We start from the raw sequence: 18,076 nt of genomic DNA on the forward strand, positions 1-18,076 counted from the left end.
TTGTGTTGCGCTTGTCGTGCATTAAGGAAAAACGTTCCGCATGTGACGATACACAGCGAGCACGATAGTGATCGAGTGACTGGAAAAAATGTGTTATATTTGTTGTTGTCGAAGAGGAATTTCAGAACGACCGATAACCATTTGCTCTCTCGTGTATGTTAGTGCGTATCTGGCCAGATGCAAGCTGGCAGCTCCTTTGAGAGCCGCGTCGTGGTGGTCTGTGAGAAGATGATGAGCAGAGCTTGCTGGGCCAAGTCCAAACATTTAATCCACTCCAAGACCTTCAGAGGCATGACACTTCTTCACCTGGCTGCAGGCCAGGGTTACGCCACACTTATCCAGACACTCATCAAGTGGCGGTGAGAACAAACGCTCTATAATGGTGCTCTGGTTTGTAATTGGTGTGTACCGCACCAAATGGCAATGAGTTGCTGATTTTTTTTTTTTTTTTAATCCACTCTCTTCCATACAGCACTAAGCATGCTGATAGTATTGATTTGGAGTTAGAAGTGGACCCTCTGAATGTGGATCACTTCTCCTGCACGCCTCTGGTAAGAGAGCCTGACGTTACCATCTTGTTAAACAGTATGAGCAGCAGAACATCCCAATTTGGGTCATTTCCTCTGAAGGAAACTTTAGTTGATGTAGATTGATGTTTAAATGTTCACTAAGCAGTGTAATAGCTCAATCTAACTCAATTCATCTGCCTTTTTTTTCATTGAGATGTGGGCATGTGCACTGGGTCACCTGGAGGCAGCAGTGGTATTGTACAAATGGGACAGACGTGCCCTAGCTATCCCAGATTCCCTGGGCCGCTTACCCCTCTCGATCGCCCGCTCCCGTGGCCATACAAAGTTGGCTGAATGTCTGGAGCAGCTACAGAGGGAAGAGCAGCAGGCGCAAGCCCCTCTACCGCACTCCGCTCGCATGTCTTTCTCCCCGGGCCCAGATGCCCCCACCACAGACAGCTGGATGGTCAGCTGGGCAAACGACAGTGTAGTGGCACCCGGCAGCAAGAAAGGAGGAGGAGGTCCTGCCACCACTACAACCACATCCAGCGCCGGCCTCAATCCAGGTCAGCGGTGTTCTCTTTATACACTTTTTTTTAACACAGTCACTGAGTAGAAGATGCCTTCTTTCAGTGTTTGACGAGCAACGTTTTTGGGGCCATTCACATGCAGCACAGTAAGAATGTGCAGGAGAAGCCTGAGGTGTTTTTATCTAAGGCACTTATTTGGATCCATGGTTACTAAGCATCCAAACCTGACTCTGAAGTCGTTGCAGCCTCAAAAAATTAAATAGCAAATTCAACTAAGACAGAAATCAAGTCAAAAATTAATTATCGGCACGGCGTTATCCCTCACAGCAGCACGCTGCTCACTGTGTGTGTGGAAAAGAAGACAAAAACGTGCAGTTGTGCACACATTGACCTACTTCTTTACCCCAAATATCAAAATGTGAGCTTCCCCCATTCAAAATAAAAATATTTCTGTGTGCAAAAGACGTCACATGTGAATGGCTCCGTATATCACCAGTGGTGTATCATCCAGCTAATCTTTACATGTTTTTTTTTTTAACTGCAGACTTAAGAAGGCCCAGATCAGAGCCCTCCAACTACTACAGCAGTGAGGGCCAAAGAGATCTCCCGCTCGCTAAAAAGCATAAACCCAACCCAGAACTCTCTCAGACAAGGCCCGACAAGGCCATGTCTGCTCCTCTGAGCCTGGAGCAGCAGCAGCTCCACAAGCTGTCCTCGAGCCCCAAGAGCCTGTCCTCAGAAGGCTTGAGCTCAGACAAGGGCCTGTCCACGGGAGGCTGCACAGGGACGGTCAGGTGGACCTCGAGAGAGAGTTTCTCCAGCAGTGGCCTAGGAAGGAAGACGCTGGGGGTCAGTGGAGGCAGTAGTCTGGGGAAGGAGAAACTGGTCAACCGGTTACGCCAGCGGGAGCAGTTAGGCATGCTCGTAATGGCAGACAGAGAAATGTCTGACGCGGAACTGCTGTCCTATCGGGAGGATCTGGAGAACCAGGACTGTCTCACGCAGATGGATGACCTGCAGGTGATGAAAAGAAAATGCAAAAAAAAAAAAGCTAAATAGTCAGCTTAATGTGTAGAACCTGGCACGGTCCAAATGATTGATTTGGTCCAAAAGCATTTAGCTATTGATGCAAATGACTGCATTTTGTGTGCTCCATAATACTGCAGCAGAAATGTCAGCTCTGCGGTGGTGAGGGCCAAAACATCCAGAGGAAAAGTGGTAGTCATCTGAAACACTGTTGTGAAAGTTAGTTTAAAAAAAAAAGGAAAAATTAATGATATATCAGAAGATTTCCCTGCAAAGTATTAGAGGCGGGATATGGAGTGGATTTCTGGTGGTACCACTTTTTTGGAGCAGCATGCGTAAGAGCTCCTCAGTCACCAGTGCATGATGAGATGACATTTAAGTCGGACATAACGGCACCGAGCCACTTCCCTCATATCCGCCTTCTACATTGGGTCGGCAATATGCAGCAGCCGGTCATTGTGACACTTAATTAATAACCATGACAGAATAATAAACTCTCTCCATTGATCCTGTCCTGTAGTCATTCCAGCCATCCATCTCAGTCTCGCTACTTCTCCAGCAGATAAAGTGGTGAATTGAGGCTTTTTTTTTGCCTCGGAACTGTGTCATCCACGCTATTAATAACCCTCAAAGACCCCACATTTTTGTCATGCAGTAAAATGGTTAAAAAGCATCCAGACATGGTCGTTTGTGCCCTATAATAAGACCGTTCGTGTCCTTTTCTCAGGTAAACATGATGACTCTGGCAGAGCACATCATCGAAGCGACACCGGAGAGAATCAAGAGGGAGAACTTCACCGCTGCAGACTCTGCTCCTTTGGACACGTCGGGGGTCAGCAACACCATGAACTGGCTGGCCAACTACTTGGGAGATGTGGAACAGTTGCCGAGCATCATACACTTGCGGTAAAGAGCGCCCATCAGGCAGGGAAGGAACAGCGCATATGCATATTGCATTAGCCGGGCATGTGGGTGTGTTAACAGGATATGTGTCCTGCTCACTGCAGAGGGAGTTCATCTTTTTCCCTCTATGATTAATGTTGTGTGGTTGACACGAGGCCACGATGTTCATGGAAAATGGGTGGGGAGTGCAAAGTAGGTGTTTATGTTTGCAGCGCATTCGTACGTTGATTGTGAGTAAAAGAGATTGAAAGTGAAATTGAAAGTAAACTAAGCTTCTTCATTGCCTCAGGCTGAACCTTAAGGATCTCTGTAAGACAATATGAAGATCTGAGGTCCCAGCTTCATAGATTCAATATGTAATAATGTCACATTGTCATCAACACATATTCCACACAGGTAGGACAGTGATATTTTGATATATTAGCCTCGATCCACAGGTTTGAAAGAAAGATCTTAAAGCGGACCTAGACCGGAAGTTCCAATTAACGCTGTTTTTTTAGTGTGTATCTGCGTCATTACCTTGTTTAAGAAGCCCTGAAGGTTCAAAACAAACAGTTCACTGTTCCACTGCTGAGAACGCTGTGTTTTATTGTAATCTCAGGCTCAGCGAGATCTCTGAAAAAACCCCGTCCGGTTACGTGAACACCGGTTCTCCGGGAACAGCAGATCGTCCTGCTCCGCGCACTAGTCCGGGCACATCCGGTTGCGTACATTGAACCGCAGAAGAAGAATAACGTCTGTTGTGGAGCGACAGTGTCTTCTGACTCCGGGTCAAAGTCGTAAAAAAGGACTGCGGCGGGGAGTCGTGAAGAAGCTATTTTTAAACATTGTTAAAACAATGTTTTGATAATGAGTAGCAGTGCATCCACCGTTCCAGAGGGGGGAGCTGCGCTTCTGAGAGCGGGTGTGCTGAATATGTCACTTTCGTGTACTGGCCAATCACAACACACTCTGTCTTCTGGGTGTGAGAGTTGAGTCTCAAATCTCGCGGCTTGGAAACACCGTCAGAAAAGAGAGATTTCTATCGGCTCGTTTACAGCAACTAGGAGGTTTTTGACCATAAAAACAAGTTAATGTATGTAAGTAGACCTCCATAACTAACATATAATGTGCAACAGGACCACTCTATGTGAGCTTTAAGCGTTAGGTAAAGAGGTTTATTGTAAACTCCTGCATCCTGAGTTCCTACATCAACAAGAGGTCTGAAGAAAGTGTCTCTCTCTCCCTTTATCCTCAGATCTCTTTATAATGAACCGCTGACACCGTCGTCCAATCCCAGCCTCAGTCCTGGAGGGTCCCCGCTGAGAGAGGGCTCCCTGGAGCGCTCCACGCTCCCGTCCCCGGCCGACTGGAGTGAGTTCATCAACGCCTCCAACAGCAAGGTGGAGCGAGACCTGGCCCAGCTGACTCTTTCAGACCCAGAGCAGAGAGAGCTGTACGAGGCCGCCCGCCTCGTCCAAACTGCCTTTCGCAAGTACAAGGTACAGGCCTGGAGCTCAGGTGCCATATGCTGTATGTACTGCGGCCCACAGTGTGGCAGGACTATACTGTTAGGGACTGGAGGAAATGTGTGCTTTTGTTTTTTTTTGGGGGGAGGGTTTGCTTTTGTTTGGTTCCAGGCTACGGAGCTCTGTTTTAATCAGTTAAGTTCACGGTTCATATCAACATATGGTGATTTTACTCTTTCTGATCATAATTATTCTCATTCTCCCGTCTCTTATTTCTGTCTCATTTTTCTGTTTCTCTGTTCACATACAAATGACAACATCAACGAAAGAAAAAAAAAAGATTGAAATATGTCCCTGTGGTTTCAGCATGGGAAGGTGGCTTGAGCAGAGCATGGGCTTGCTTAGAGGAACGATGCACTCTCCCTCTTTATCCCCCGCTCCAAATAGACACAATTAAGTTTATGTTCTCCTCTCTTTGTCTCTTTTCTGACTTCCTCTCTGACTTTCATGTTTGGAGCCTGCTGCTGCCTGTTTTTTAACTAGTTCTCCACTCACCAATCCTTTTCCTCCCCTTGCCCGATCCCATTCCTATACTTGCTAGCCCCCCCCGACCCCCCCCCCCCCCTCCAGATTACATGCTTTTTCACATGACAAACTTCTCACTGTTGTTTACAGTCCTTAACATGTGCCACCTGACACTGAGGTAGACCCTTGGCTCTCTGTCACCCCCACAGCTTACCTCTCCCCCCCCCCCCCATCCACTGCTCACATGGGGGGCAAGTCCACCAGGTCGTGGACTCGTTCCCGGGGGTGGCATTCATTTTCCAGCCACCAGGAGACCTCAGCGAGACTGAGACAGAGCAACTGATGTCCTTTAGTGGCAAAAAAAATGCAGGTTCTACTCTGACCTATTCCACTCTACTCTCCAACAGGGACGGCCGCTCCGAGAGCAACAGGAAGTAGCTGCTGCCGTTATTCAACGTTGTTACAAGAAATACAAACAGGTAAGCACCGGAAAGTGTTGAAGCGACAGGTTTTTGTTCTGCTTTGGTTTTTTTTAGAGACCTTGGGTTATGTGAAAGGTTATATTGTTATTATTGTTATTATTATTGATACGGAACTAATCCATCAAATAGGTGAGAGCTCAATCCTGTACAGCAGTGCTTCCCAAAGTGTGGGCTGGGGCCCACTGGTGGGTCTCTGACGTATTGCAGGTGGGCCTCAGACAGGGATAGAAAAAATCTTCCACTTCCACGCAATTTTAGTGAAACACATTCTAAATAAAAATCGGACTTTTTTTATTCCAATTTTAATATATAGGGCTGCAGTTAAGGTCCAAATGGTGATCAAAATTCCATTGATTTTTGAGATTATTATTATTCTTCTGGGATTATTATTATTCTTCTGGGACAACAAAAAATGTTTTTGAGGCCTCAAACCTCTGAAGTTTGGGAAGCTCTGCTCTACAATACTTACTTACCACATACTTTCCAAGTGCCTGTGGTTCTGCTCATACTTTAACAAGGGTCTCGTGCATTTTTGAGCTCAAATTCAGTTTCAGGAGCGGTGATTGATTTGCATGTCCTTGTATTCTTTGAGCACTGAGTTGAACATGTTTAGTCACCAGCAGACTCCTCCAAGAATCTTCCATGAGGAAATTTACATCACAAAGTATTAACCCGGCCCTAAAAACAAAGTTTTTGTTCTGCATTTTTTTTTTTTTTTTTTTTTTTTAAGTTTTGATGAATAGCTGAGCATGTGAGTGCATCATTCACAATCTTTTCCTTGTTCTGTTTGCAAGCTAACATGGATAGCCTTGAAGGTAAATCTATTTCACTCCAGGCCCCGCTGAATTCATTTCCATACATTCCGAGATTGTGTCCTTCTAAGAAAAAAAAAAAAAAAATGATCCCACGTCACTTTCACGTGTGTCCGAAAGCAAAGTGCAACACGCTTGTTTCTGTTTCTGTCGACAGTACGCACTTTATAAGAAGATGACGCAGGCCGCCATCCTTATCCAGAGTAAATTTCGCAGCTATCACGAGCAGAAGAAGTTCCAGCAGAGCAGGAGGGCGGCCGTGCTGATTCAGCAATACTACCGGAGCTACAAGGAGTTCGGGAGGCTGAAGCCCCATCATCGCGGGGCAGCTGCTGCCCTGGTGCAGCACAAACTGAGGTAGAGTCTCTGCCACAAATCAAGGCCACGTACTGAAATACACCCGACGTGCTAGAGACAGTAGGTCATTGTAGCAATTTGTCATACTGGTTATTACAAAATTAATTGGAATAGTTAAGTTATTGGACTTTTTTTGAAGGAGAAGCAACGCCTAAAGTCATTTATGGATAGACACATTTACAGAGGGGAACCCTGAGGATTGCAGAGATGATGAATAGTCAGTGTCCAGTGTTTTTTTTTCAAGATGATGGTTGGTTGTTCAATCTTTCTTCTTTTTCTTTAAAAGATAATAATAATAATACTTATACTTATTATTACAGGAATACTTATGTGCCAGCGTTTAATCCTTGCTCTACCACCAGTGTGACACTGTTGTGCCTCTCTGCTGTTTTTATAGAGGTAGTCTGCTCACAAAGAGGCAGGATCAGGCTGCCAGGAAGATCATGAGGTTCCTACGCCGCTGTCGCCACAGGTAGACCTCAACCTCACACACACACACACACACACACACACACACACACGCATCACCTTTAACATAGCCAAAGCAAAACACCTGTGGATTCCACATCATTTCAAATGTTCACATGTACTCTTAACTCCTGTGGTGGATAGAAAAAATGTCCCCCAATTCCGTTCCCCTCCCCTCATTATATTTGGCCCCTCCCACCTGTCCCCGCCCACCCCCCCCCCCCCCCCCCCCTCCTCCACAGTGCCTACTGTGTGCTAATAGCTGTCTGGTATTGTTTTGCTGTTTATGCCAAGCCCCTTGATGGACCATAGACTGTTCAAGCGGGTGAGTGCAGCCTCAGCAACTCAGTTCGTGCCCTCCTCTCTCCTCCCTCCCCTCCTCCCTCTCTCCCTCTCTCTTTTTCTTGCTCTTTACCTCTTTATTTCATATGCATCTGTCTTCCTCCTATCTCTTGCTCTGTCTCTCCCTTTCACTCTAATAATACAGATTCTCCTCCTTCTCTCCTTTGCATTCTTTCCCTCCCTCCCTCCCTCTCTCTCTCTCTCTCTCTCTCTCTCACTCTGCCTCCTTCTCCATCACTGTTGCTTGATGCCTGCTTGCATGAAGGCTGCCAACTGGAGCCACAGGTGGACTGAGACGCTCAGATTTTTAGAGCAAAAAAAACCTATTTCAAACTAACCAAAATGCTTATGAATGACAATGTCTTTGCAACTCTTAACAGGCTCTCTCCTCTGACTCTGTATCTCTGTATTTTTTCCTCCTCGGAACTTTCCGCTCTTGGTTTTTTAAGTTGTTGTTTTCTTTTTTTTTTTGTTTTCTGTTCTTTTGTTTTTGTGCCAGTCTGCCAGAGAGAAAGGGAGGCTTTTATCTCCATCATGTTTTTTCTCTTCTGCTGCATGTCAAAGTGGTGACAACTATATGGGCCTTGCTCTTCTAACGTTGGGCATGCTGCGGGCCTGCTGTTTCTCGAGTAGCTGTCTGTCCGTCTGACTGGCTTTGTGTCCTGTTTCTAGCCACTCAACAGACTGAGGGAAGAACCTGTCCCACCCCCCCCCCCCCTCTAATGTCCCCTTCACCAGAGCTGTGTCAAACTGTCCGATGTAATGGGTTTTCGTCAAAGCAAATAACAAATAGAGCGCAAGAAGAAACAGCTGAATGGAAACAATCGTATATAGCACGTGTAAAAAAGTGTGAGCGTTTAAGTTTACATCGTCTTAATCTGCTTTTAATGCCGTCCTAAATCAGGGCACTGTGTTTTTAGACCACCTCTGCTGCACGCCTGCATGCTATAGTTTGATAATAGGCTCGAAAAGCCGTAATAGCATATAGGTCACAGCGAGGGGAAAATAAACAAACAAACAATAGGTTCCTTTCGCACCCCCCCCCCCCCCCCCCTCTCCCTCCTGAGACTACAACACGGAGCTTTAATGGATTTTTATCTCCAGGGCGAACACCAGCTCAGCGTGAGAGAGGATACATCACACACACACACACACACACACACACACAGAAACCTCCACACACACACACACACCGCATCTAAACATGCATCTTCTGCAGCCCCGTCTGCTTCTACTTCAACACGTGCGCGGCATAGTCGTTGTCGTCTTTTCCACGAGCCACCGGCTGCCAGACGATGTCGTCATATGAACTCAAAAATCGGTCGCCTCAGACTAGACTTCTTTTGGCGCTCATAAGAGGAATTGGCCTCTACCTTGACCGTCAGCATTCACTGGATAAAAAAGAATCACAGACTAAAGAGATTTAAAAAAATAAAAAATAAAAATAAAAATGTTCTTCGTACAAGGACAGTGCTGAATTTCTTGTGATTTTTGTCAAAATAATAAAGCTATAACTTAAAACACTTTTGCAATACAGGAACAACATGAGAGTCGTGTGTTTAGTAATATGTAGGTAATACAGCGTCATCCAGTTTGGGAAATAACAATGTAATAGTGTGGTTATAAGGAGATAATATTACAGTAATACCATGTTATTTTCTAAAATAACATCCAGGTAATTGTTTGGTATTAAAGATAACTACCATGAATTATTATGTGCCGTATCTCCAACTCACATTTCTCATAGTTTTAAGTAAGTTATTATGAACCGCGACGTCGTTGCCATAATTGTTTTGGCTCAATCGAGATTAAGTGTATTTAATTTTTTTACAAAGTTTGCATTTGGTCCATGTTGTAATTTCCCGCTTTTTTATCCCATCTCAAAGTGTACGTCCAGCTCATTCCTGACCAAACCACTTCCTTTCACAGACCAGCTGCACTTCCTGTTGATCTGGATACTGTTACTGTGATGTCACCTGTCTCGGCCTTGTCTGTACCTTGACATGCTCGCGACTCGGGGGTCCCACTCCCGACCCCACCACCCAACCCCCCCCCCCCCCCTTTCCCCCGCCTCTGTTGTAGTTGAGTGACCACTCGTTCTCCGTCTGTGTTTCAGGGCGAAAGAATTGAAAAGGGCCAGGGAACATGAGACCCCTCAGAGGAGCCCCCTCGCGATGTGACATCACTCTCCTGACTCTCCTCCTTTTCTGTTTTTCCTTTGTACCCGAGACATTTTACAAGAGAAATGGGAGAAGAAAAAAACAAAAAAACAACAACATTGATGCAAGCGCTGCAACTATTACTTCTTCTGCAGCGTTACTGATTCAACTATTATTACATGTACGACAGCATTTTTCACATACCTTTTTCTTTCCACTGGCCTGATTTTCGGGTCAGAGAGTGGCAACTTCGAATGGGGATTATAGACTCTGCAGAACATTTTGCTTTCGTGGCATTTTTTTGCACTTTTTTCGTGGATCGCTTTTTGTCGTTTTTTGGATATGAAGAGGCAGCGGGATGATCGAGGAAAAGCAAACCCTGGACGTGTCTGTGGAGACGTTAAAATCGCGGCTGCTGCAGAAGGTCTTGAGGAGGAGGCAGATCATGCAGAAACACTCTGGGCTCTAATTGTATTTCATATTTTTTTTTAAGTGACCAGTCACTTCATTCGAAAGAACGGATTTTTTTTAACCAGATCTATCAAACGCCAACGTCTCTCCACCTGCTGTAGACGATTCAATATTCAAATTAGTCCCACTGTGCTCTACCCCACCAGTCTGCCCACATGGGTGGAGCTACACATGAATGTAGTTTCGGGGGGGGGGCGGGGTTTTACCGTGCAGCTGCAGGTGGTGGATAAAATGTTTGTTTCACCATTTGTTTTTTGTTTTTTTTAAAAAAGACGTTCTATGCTTTACGGAAAGTATAATTGTCACTTTATTACTTCAATTTGTTCCATACTGTCCAACGTATTTGATCCACCATGTCCAATATATTGATGATCTGTATCTTCAGACTCTATGTTGTCGAATCCTACCAAGAAAAAAAAATGCATGACTTCTTGGGCGAGAAAAGTCTTTGCTCGTGTGCTTATGGTCCAGTCTTTCAGCCTTTCCTTATGATTTCCTTTTCGTTTTTGTTGTTTCCGCCTGAGTGGAACGCACGTCCATCGTCTCCATGAGTTACTACCATCTCGTTAATGAAGCTTCTCCCTGTGTCGTCCGTTATTTGTTTTTTTTTTCGACTAGATTGCTCCACTGGAATCTAACGAGAGAAAAGAACTTGCCTATTTTACGTTGTAACGGTTATGGTCATGCAGGTTGTTACTGTTCTTTTTAAATGAACTTCAGAGCCTGTGAGGGCTTTTGAGGGGAAGATCACATACATTGCCTTGATGTCTTAGAGATTCTTTGAGGGGTCCCTAAGCTTGTCCCAAAATAGGGATTTGACAAATCCATATTTTTGACAAATTGAGCGATTTGTGTATATAAAGAAGGCTGAAAGTACGTAGGAAAAACATTTACCCAAAAGGGATTGTATTTTAGAAATATATTATTTTATTCATTAAAAATGGGTCAAAAACAGGTACGAGACAAAAACAGAATATTTGTATAGTTTTGTTTGAATGCCTATGAAGTATGGTTGTATTGTTTGTATATAGTGTAAATACCTGGGATAAAAATGAGCTATGTGCATGAAAAGTATGAACAGAGTCAAAAGGGAAAAAACAAACAACAAAAGCAGTAGTGGCTATGCTCTGTAAAATTAAAACTATTTCACTATTAGAGTATTTTATTTTATTTTGATTGTTCTTGAGAAGAACATTTTGCTAAAGCATGATATTAATGCAATATGAAAAAAAGAATGACCATATTTAGAGTTAAGAGAAGTCTGCAGAGTTATCTTTAACGTATGTTTTTGTTGAATGTGTTTTTTTATTATTATTATTTATTTTATTCCTGTTTGTTTCGGGCTACCAAGAACATTTTGCCACTGGTGCCAAGGTATGTGAATGCTCTATAGCTTAAGAAAAAGAGTTAAGTTCATTTTTTTTTTTTGCAGAACAGATAATCATACAGTGAAATACACACTAGCACTAAAGACCATAAGATCACAACTGGCAGAGGATCAATAGACCGACAGGAAGGTACACAGTGTGCAGATGAAGTCATCGTAAAAGCAGTTAAGCCAATCGCGTCTCACCATTCCAATGGACGACTAAAGCATTTTTTCCATTATTGAACATACCACTGCAAAGTTTGAAGATTTATTTTTGTTGTCATTGCAAATAGAATGTGTTGCATTACCAAGGTATCTCGTCTGATCTTAAAGATTGTAAACGGCAGCCTTGCCCACGGCGTCTCTATAAAGCAATCCGCGTTATTACTCTCTGTCACTGAAAAAGATTGGATTTGCCTCTTTAAACGCCGCGACAAGCATTGAATTACAATCCCCGGAGTTGTAAAGTGGCGAGCGGATTTCACTAATACAATGTGTTTTAATGAAAAACTCCTTGTTCAAGGCTGCCGGGGTTTAATAGGCCGTGAATTCTAAAAGAACAAAGATGTCTAGTTTTAAAAAAAGAAAAGAAAAGAAGAACATGTGTAGCTATACTGTGCATGACTGGATTTCTTTGGTGGGAGCAGCTGAAAAGTGAAAATGAAGAGTGAAAAAGGTGCTAAAGCAGCATTAGGGGTTGTCATTCGCCCCTGGTGCAGGGTCAGTGAGCCAACATGGCTGTAATGTACCGGTGCCATTTATAATTGTGACTGAGACAAATGATGTGTCTTATTTAAAGCCGCTGTGACGCGGAATAATCTGAGAGAGAATCTACACGAGCTGCTGGTCGAGGTGCCTGCCTCCTTCTTAAAATGTATTCTTAGCAGAAATACTACAGAGTGTTATTATTATTATTCCATATCCAAGAAACAACAAGTGATTATTCAGCCAAGTGCCACTGAAAAACTTGATTTTTTCTTCATTGAAGTGTTGTCATATTTCTTTTTTTTTTTTAAATGATTAGTATTATTATTAGGTGACATAAGTGTTATTTATTTTATTTAATTATTATTATTATTATTGTTTTCCACTCATCTGATTTTGTCAACTTTACTTCCTGAGTGTTTATGTAGAAAGTGCCTATTCATATCCTGACAACACCAAGCTAATGTCCGTGTACCTGAGGGATTTCTGAGAGAACATGGTCGTCCCACATTTAGTGCCCGCATCTTCTACATCCAAACACAAAGCGTCGCCGTCACCTCGCACTCGCCAACGCCGTCGCGTTCTTTTATTTTCCCTGCCGTCGTTTTTTTTTTTCCTTTTTTTGTTTAGCACTAGGACAGCTTTGTTGAAACCACATTTAGAAGAAGAAGAAGAAGAAAAAAACGCCACTACTGGGGGTTTGTTGCCTTTCATCCATCCTCATCATGCGCGTGTGGTTAGAATGCGTAGCCGAGATTCGCGATGTCGTGGCAAAAACGGAGGAGGATTTATTACGCTTGCATGGGTAAAATAGTTAACAGGGTGACAGAACTGCACCTGACGCATGCTTATTTTTCCTAGAATTGATAGTCGGATAGACTCGTTAAAGAAAAATACTGTTCTGTAAAACAAGGAAGGCTTCACAGGTTTCATGTGTCACAGAACTCAGAAAGACGGAGGGCGTGTGACTGGAGGGCACAGGCCAGTGGTCGATACTCAGTAGCTACTGACATTTTCATGGCAAAGCATGGGGGTGGGGTTGTTTTTTAGAGCGAGCTCTAACTTTTTTCGTATTCTTTTTTCTCTCTCTCTCTTTTTTTTTTTTTTTTTTTTTTAATTGATTCATTTTCGATTTGATCAGTGTGCTCCCAACTTTCAAACAGAAACAAAAGGACAAGGTCGGAAGACCATTGTGCTGTATATTCCAGAAAGTATATATAGCAAGTATATGAACTGTGAGTGACACACGATACTCACAAACAGACGCACAAGACACCACACACACACACACACACACACACACACAATATGCAGACGCCTCAAAGGTGTCAGTTTTTTCACGATAGAACACAGAGCGGTCGACGGCAGCGTTCCTCTTCTCCGTGCCGAGGGACTGGTTCACCTCCCTTATGTATTTTACTCAGGGTGCCAAAATGGGGAGGAGGAAACAGCGGGTGGCGACACACGATTCACAAAAAGAAAAAGTTAGTTTCTGGCGAAGAATCTGGGCCAGACAGTTCACCGCTGTGACACTGAAGCCCTTCAAATGAGCCCAATATGAACTATAGTCAATTTCCCGTCAGTATCGTTGAATGATACGTCAGTGCAGACCTGGGAATAAAAGGAGTCCTGTTATATATAGCTCATTAAGATAAACGATTTGACGTTCTTTCGTAGACGCCTGTCAAATCCTAATATAATTCTGGCCGCTTCTTTAGGCCCCGTAATTTATCTAAGTGTCAAAGTGTAGAGGGTACTTAAGATTAAGAGTGTAATTATAGAAAAAAGTTCACCTGCAAATCTTGTTTTACTGCCATTTATGAATGGGATGACAGGTTAGCTGATAGGCTCTCTGCATTCATATATATATATATATACAGTATATATAGTATTAACAGTCTCAAGATGTTCCGTTTAACAGACCTGGGAATCTGCCTTTCCTCCTCTTCCTTTTTTTTCCCGCCCCGAGCACCCAAACTGGAGAAAGGTAGGCACATCAGGACAAACAGAACACACACACACACACACACACACACACACACACACACACACACACACACACACACACACACACACAGTTTTACCACATTATTCCACTCGTGGACACAGAGCAATAAAGATTTATTTTGTGGAGACCTATAGACCTAGTGAAGTTTAAAAATGATTGGACACATGTAGTTGACTTTACTCTTATGCAAATGCCAGTATTGCAAGACAAGCATTCAGTAGTTTATGGACAGCAATTATATGGCACCCTTTACTGAACTGCACGTTTTCATCAATTCCAAACCGAAAAAGAAAAAAAACCAGACCCGACTTTGATAGAAAGTCCCGGGTTACTCGACACTTTGCATGTGAACTAGTGTTAGATCTATTTTCCTCTCCTCTATAGCTGTCTTTCTCTCTGTCTCTCCCTGTTATGTGATCCAGTTTTTTTGGGTTTTGTGATCCAACCCCCCCCTTAAAACTGTCATCTCCTCTCGGTTCTCCAGATGTGTTTAGTTTTCCTCCCCTTCCCCGCCCCTGTTTGTAAGTTTTATTTTTGTAATTGTGCATGTACAAGCGTCACTGACTCGATGGAAATGTAAAAAGAAAAAAAAAACAAAAACAAAACAAAACCTAAAAAATGATTTCAGCTGCTGAAGCCATGCAAAACGTTTTGAATTGCCCTCAAAATATGGAAGATGTTTTCTGAATGCTTTATATTCTTTCTGCTGTAAAATAATAAAAAAATGAAAAAATGAAGAAAACTCGAGAACTGACTTTGAAACGTCTTTTTGTTTCCTTCTCTTTTACTTTCACTAGTGCAGTGCCCGTAGTAAGTATGTATTCCTGTAGTGGGAGCTGGAGAAGATGTTTCAGTTATGGTAATGCATGATAAGAAACGTAACATGATACAAACACTGTGAAACCTCATTAGGCACAAATGTTTTCATTTTAAATTAGCATTTGCGTAGCTAGCTGTTTTAATGCTAAACGAAAATGAAAACATTTGCATTGGGCCTAATGAGGTTGCACCGTGTTTGTATTATGTTAGCCCTACGCTAATGCTAATCCCAGCTTCGCTAGCTTACCTTTGGAAACAGGTTTGCCAAATTAGCCGCAAAGTAGTAACATGCTTGTATTATGTTAGCCCTACGCTAATGCTAATCATAGCCTCGCTAGCTTACCTTTGGAAACAGGTTTGCCAAGTTAGCCGCAAAGTAGTAACATGCTTGTATTATGTTAGCCCTACGCTAATGCTAATCAAAGCATGGATGTTTTAAAGCTCTTCCACAAGGCTTCTTCTCTTATGACTGTCTTGTGGCTAAAAAAAGAAATGCAGGTATTTAGACTCTGTAGGCTGGGTACATGTCAAGAGAGTCTTTACGTTAATTAATGCAGGTCGTCCAAAGCTTACCTTTGGAAACAGGTTTGCCAAGTTAGCCGCAAAGTAGTAGCATGCTAATGCAAAAGTAAATATGTGCTTGCGTATTGGTGAATGGACACCTCGTCTTTTCTGCAGTGACCTGTTTAAAATGTCTCACCCACCGTGAGGACAGCCTCTTCACTCCCACCTCCCTGCTCCAGACAGCGCAGCTGCTGCTGATGAGCCGCTGCCTGCCTGATGTAGCGTGATAAATCAGTGAAAATTAAAATTCAAGGATGCACAACATCGGGCCATGCTCAACCCATATCCAAATTCTTAGGGTGATCTGACTAACGGTCAGAGAGATATGCCCGTCACAGACACACACAGACGCAACTTGCTTTATAGATAGATGTCTCACAAAAAGACAAATTACTTTTTTTTTTTGGAATACAGGCTTTATTTCTGTTTCATTTCACATTGAAAAGCCATTTTGGCCAAACACGTAACCAAGGAAATATGTGTACACACATTTTTGTTTCACGCAGCATCAAAGTAATCTTAATAAATTATCTCAAAGTCCTTGAAATGTGTCTCATGTGAGTAAGAGCACTGGGTTTGCATATGTACACAAAAATGTATACCCCCCCCCCCCCCCCTCTCTCGTGTCGCTTTAATGGCTCTTCTAATGTCACGTTTACACACAGTACTTCCAGAAACACTCCGAGTTCCCTCCGCGCTTCCGGAACTGCTTCCTGATGCCGAACGCGCGGCTAAATGGATTCAGGAGACTTTGCTTCTCCAACAGGACCTGAAAGAGAAGATTACGAATTAAGCGATAGAAGCTACGAGCTTCGACCTCTGCTCTCCTTTAGCGGATGAAAACCCACCTCTCTTTTCATCCCCTGAGGAAACAGACCTGCTGTTCTGACACCTGAGAACATAAAACGTGACACGGTTAAAGACAGATCGACGCAGTAAAAGGACACACTTCTGTCAGCAACTGTTATCTACTAACACTTCAGTACCACCATACATGGGTGGATTCAGATTTCTCCACAGTAAAAAGTCTCTGTGTACATATATATATGTATATATGTATATATATATAATGTTTCTCACCATCAGATAGAAGAGAGGAGTATCTGAGACCAGCACCGTCCTGAGAAGGGAAGCCTTGCTCGGAGAGAGAGAGATCATCCAGAGTGCCGACCCCTCGCTCCTCCGATGCTGAGGATGGACCGTAAATAAATAATAATAAAAAAATAAAAAAATGGAAAAATAACCCACACATAGTTGGTAACAAACACTGACAGGTACAGATTGTGTCTTCAATCATGAATTAATGATTTGTTCGGAGCAGTAAACGCACAGAAACATGAGCACCTTCGCCGTGAGGGTCGTGTTTGTCGTATTACTTGAACGGAATTGATTCTACCTCATGTATTTTTTATATAAGTGTATCATCACTTTCAAATATCTTAGAATAAGCCTTTATATATATATATATATATATATATATATATATATATATATATAGTAATGCCTGCATGGCCAGAGGGCAGATTTTCAGTTTGAGGAAGAACGACGTCCTTTTTGGGAACTTGGAAAAGTTAGGGGTCCGTTTCTATCTAATCTAATCTAATCTAATCATAGACGTTGTGGTGCTCTAGCTAAGATAAGTGTCTTTATTTAAAGACATTTTCTTCATTCATTCCCTTCTAATGTGACCAATGGCATCAATTACTATTTCAACCATGCTTGAAAATTACTTTGTGATTTGTATTTTACAAAAACTGACATAAACAGATGTTGGGAGTCCTACACTCTTAGAAATAAAAGTGCTAAGTAGAACCATATAAGGTTCTTCGGCTTGTCCTCAAAGGAGAACCCTTTTTGGCTCTACCTGGAACCCTATTGGAGGGTTCCAGGTAGGAAAGGGATTTTAAGGGTTATCTGGATCAAGATGGTTCTTACTGGAACTATTAGTGTTACCAAGAGTCCTTGAAAAAGCAAATGGTTCCAGGGTTCTTCTACAGAAACTCAGCCCTTGTAGAAGAACCCTTTTGGAGTGTACTCTCACCATTAGATGTCACTAATTCTCCCACACTGAACCTTTGTTACGCAGAGAAACCGCAGCGGGACATCGAGTTAGTAAATAACGCTGATATATATGCTGTGTAACGGAGGCGTAATGTTCCACTCACCAGCTCCAGGGTAGATCATCTCGGCAGAGTCGGTGATCGGGTGAGCCAGCAGCAGTGGACCGGAGGCCATGAGGAGGACGGTCCACGACAGGAGATGGTTGCACTTCATCGCTGTGGCACGGTGTTGTCAGAAGTTGCTCGGATTCTTGCGAAGGTCGCCCGGTGGAAAGACAACAGTGGTTCATGCTCTGTTGGTTCTGGGGTGGTTATATACCTCTTATGTAGCCTCACCAACCCCCTCCTCTCTCCTACCACATGCCATACAGCTGTTTCTCCCTCACACACACACACACACACACACACACACACACGTTAGTTGACCACATCAGCCATCAGCAGTATCCTCACCACGTCTATAACTCGTAAATCAACAGGCAGGTGAATTATAGGGAGAATAAAAAGCCAAGTGTCGTG

At 43.2% G+C, this 18,076-nt stretch overlaps 2 protein-coding genes across 2 annotated transcripts in view; one reads left to right on the plus strand and one right to left on the minus strand.

Annotated features, from left to right (window-relative positions):
• The window catches only part of camta1a (calmodulin binding transcription activator 1a), a gene marked incomplete at both ends in the record, with an annotated part of 323,112 nt that extends 313,561 nt beyond the window's left edge, over positions 1-9,551 (plus strand). Inside the window, 12 exon segments of the mRNA XM_083895577.1 lie at positions 163-359; positions 473-551; positions 724-1,075; positions 1,584-2,059; positions 2,793-2,971; positions 4,206-4,449; positions 5,349-5,420; positions 6,218-6,238; positions 6,393-6,592; positions 6,990-7,064; positions 7,355-7,385; positions 9,519-9,551. Of these exon segments, the coding sequence (XP_083751703.1) occupies positions 163-359; positions 473-551; positions 724-1,075; positions 1,584-2,059; positions 2,793-2,971; positions 4,206-4,449; positions 5,349-5,420; positions 6,218-6,238; positions 6,393-6,592; positions 6,990-7,064; positions 7,355-7,385; positions 9,519-9,551 (1,959 nt within the window).
• Positions 9,552-16,152: 6,601 nt separating this feature from the next.
• Positions 16,153-17,771, minus strand: LOC310931484 (urotensin-2-like; the record flags this gene model as incomplete). Its single annotated transcript, XM_083894653.1, has 4 exons — positions 16,153-16,266; positions 16,346-16,389; positions 16,578-16,685; positions 17,663-17,771. The coding sequence occupies 4 exons, from the start codon at positions 17,769-17,771 to the stop codon at positions 16,153-16,155; spliced, it is 375 nt and encodes a 124-aa protein (XP_083750779.1).
• Positions 17,772-18,076: the final 305 nt, after the last annotated feature.

The sequence above is a fragment of the Microchirus variegatus genome (assembly GCF_963457635.1).
Source record: "Microchirus variegatus genome assembly, chromosome: 9".
Lineage (NCBI taxonomy): Eukaryota > Metazoa > Chordata > Actinopteri > Pleuronectiformes > Soleidae > Microchirus > Microchirus variegatus.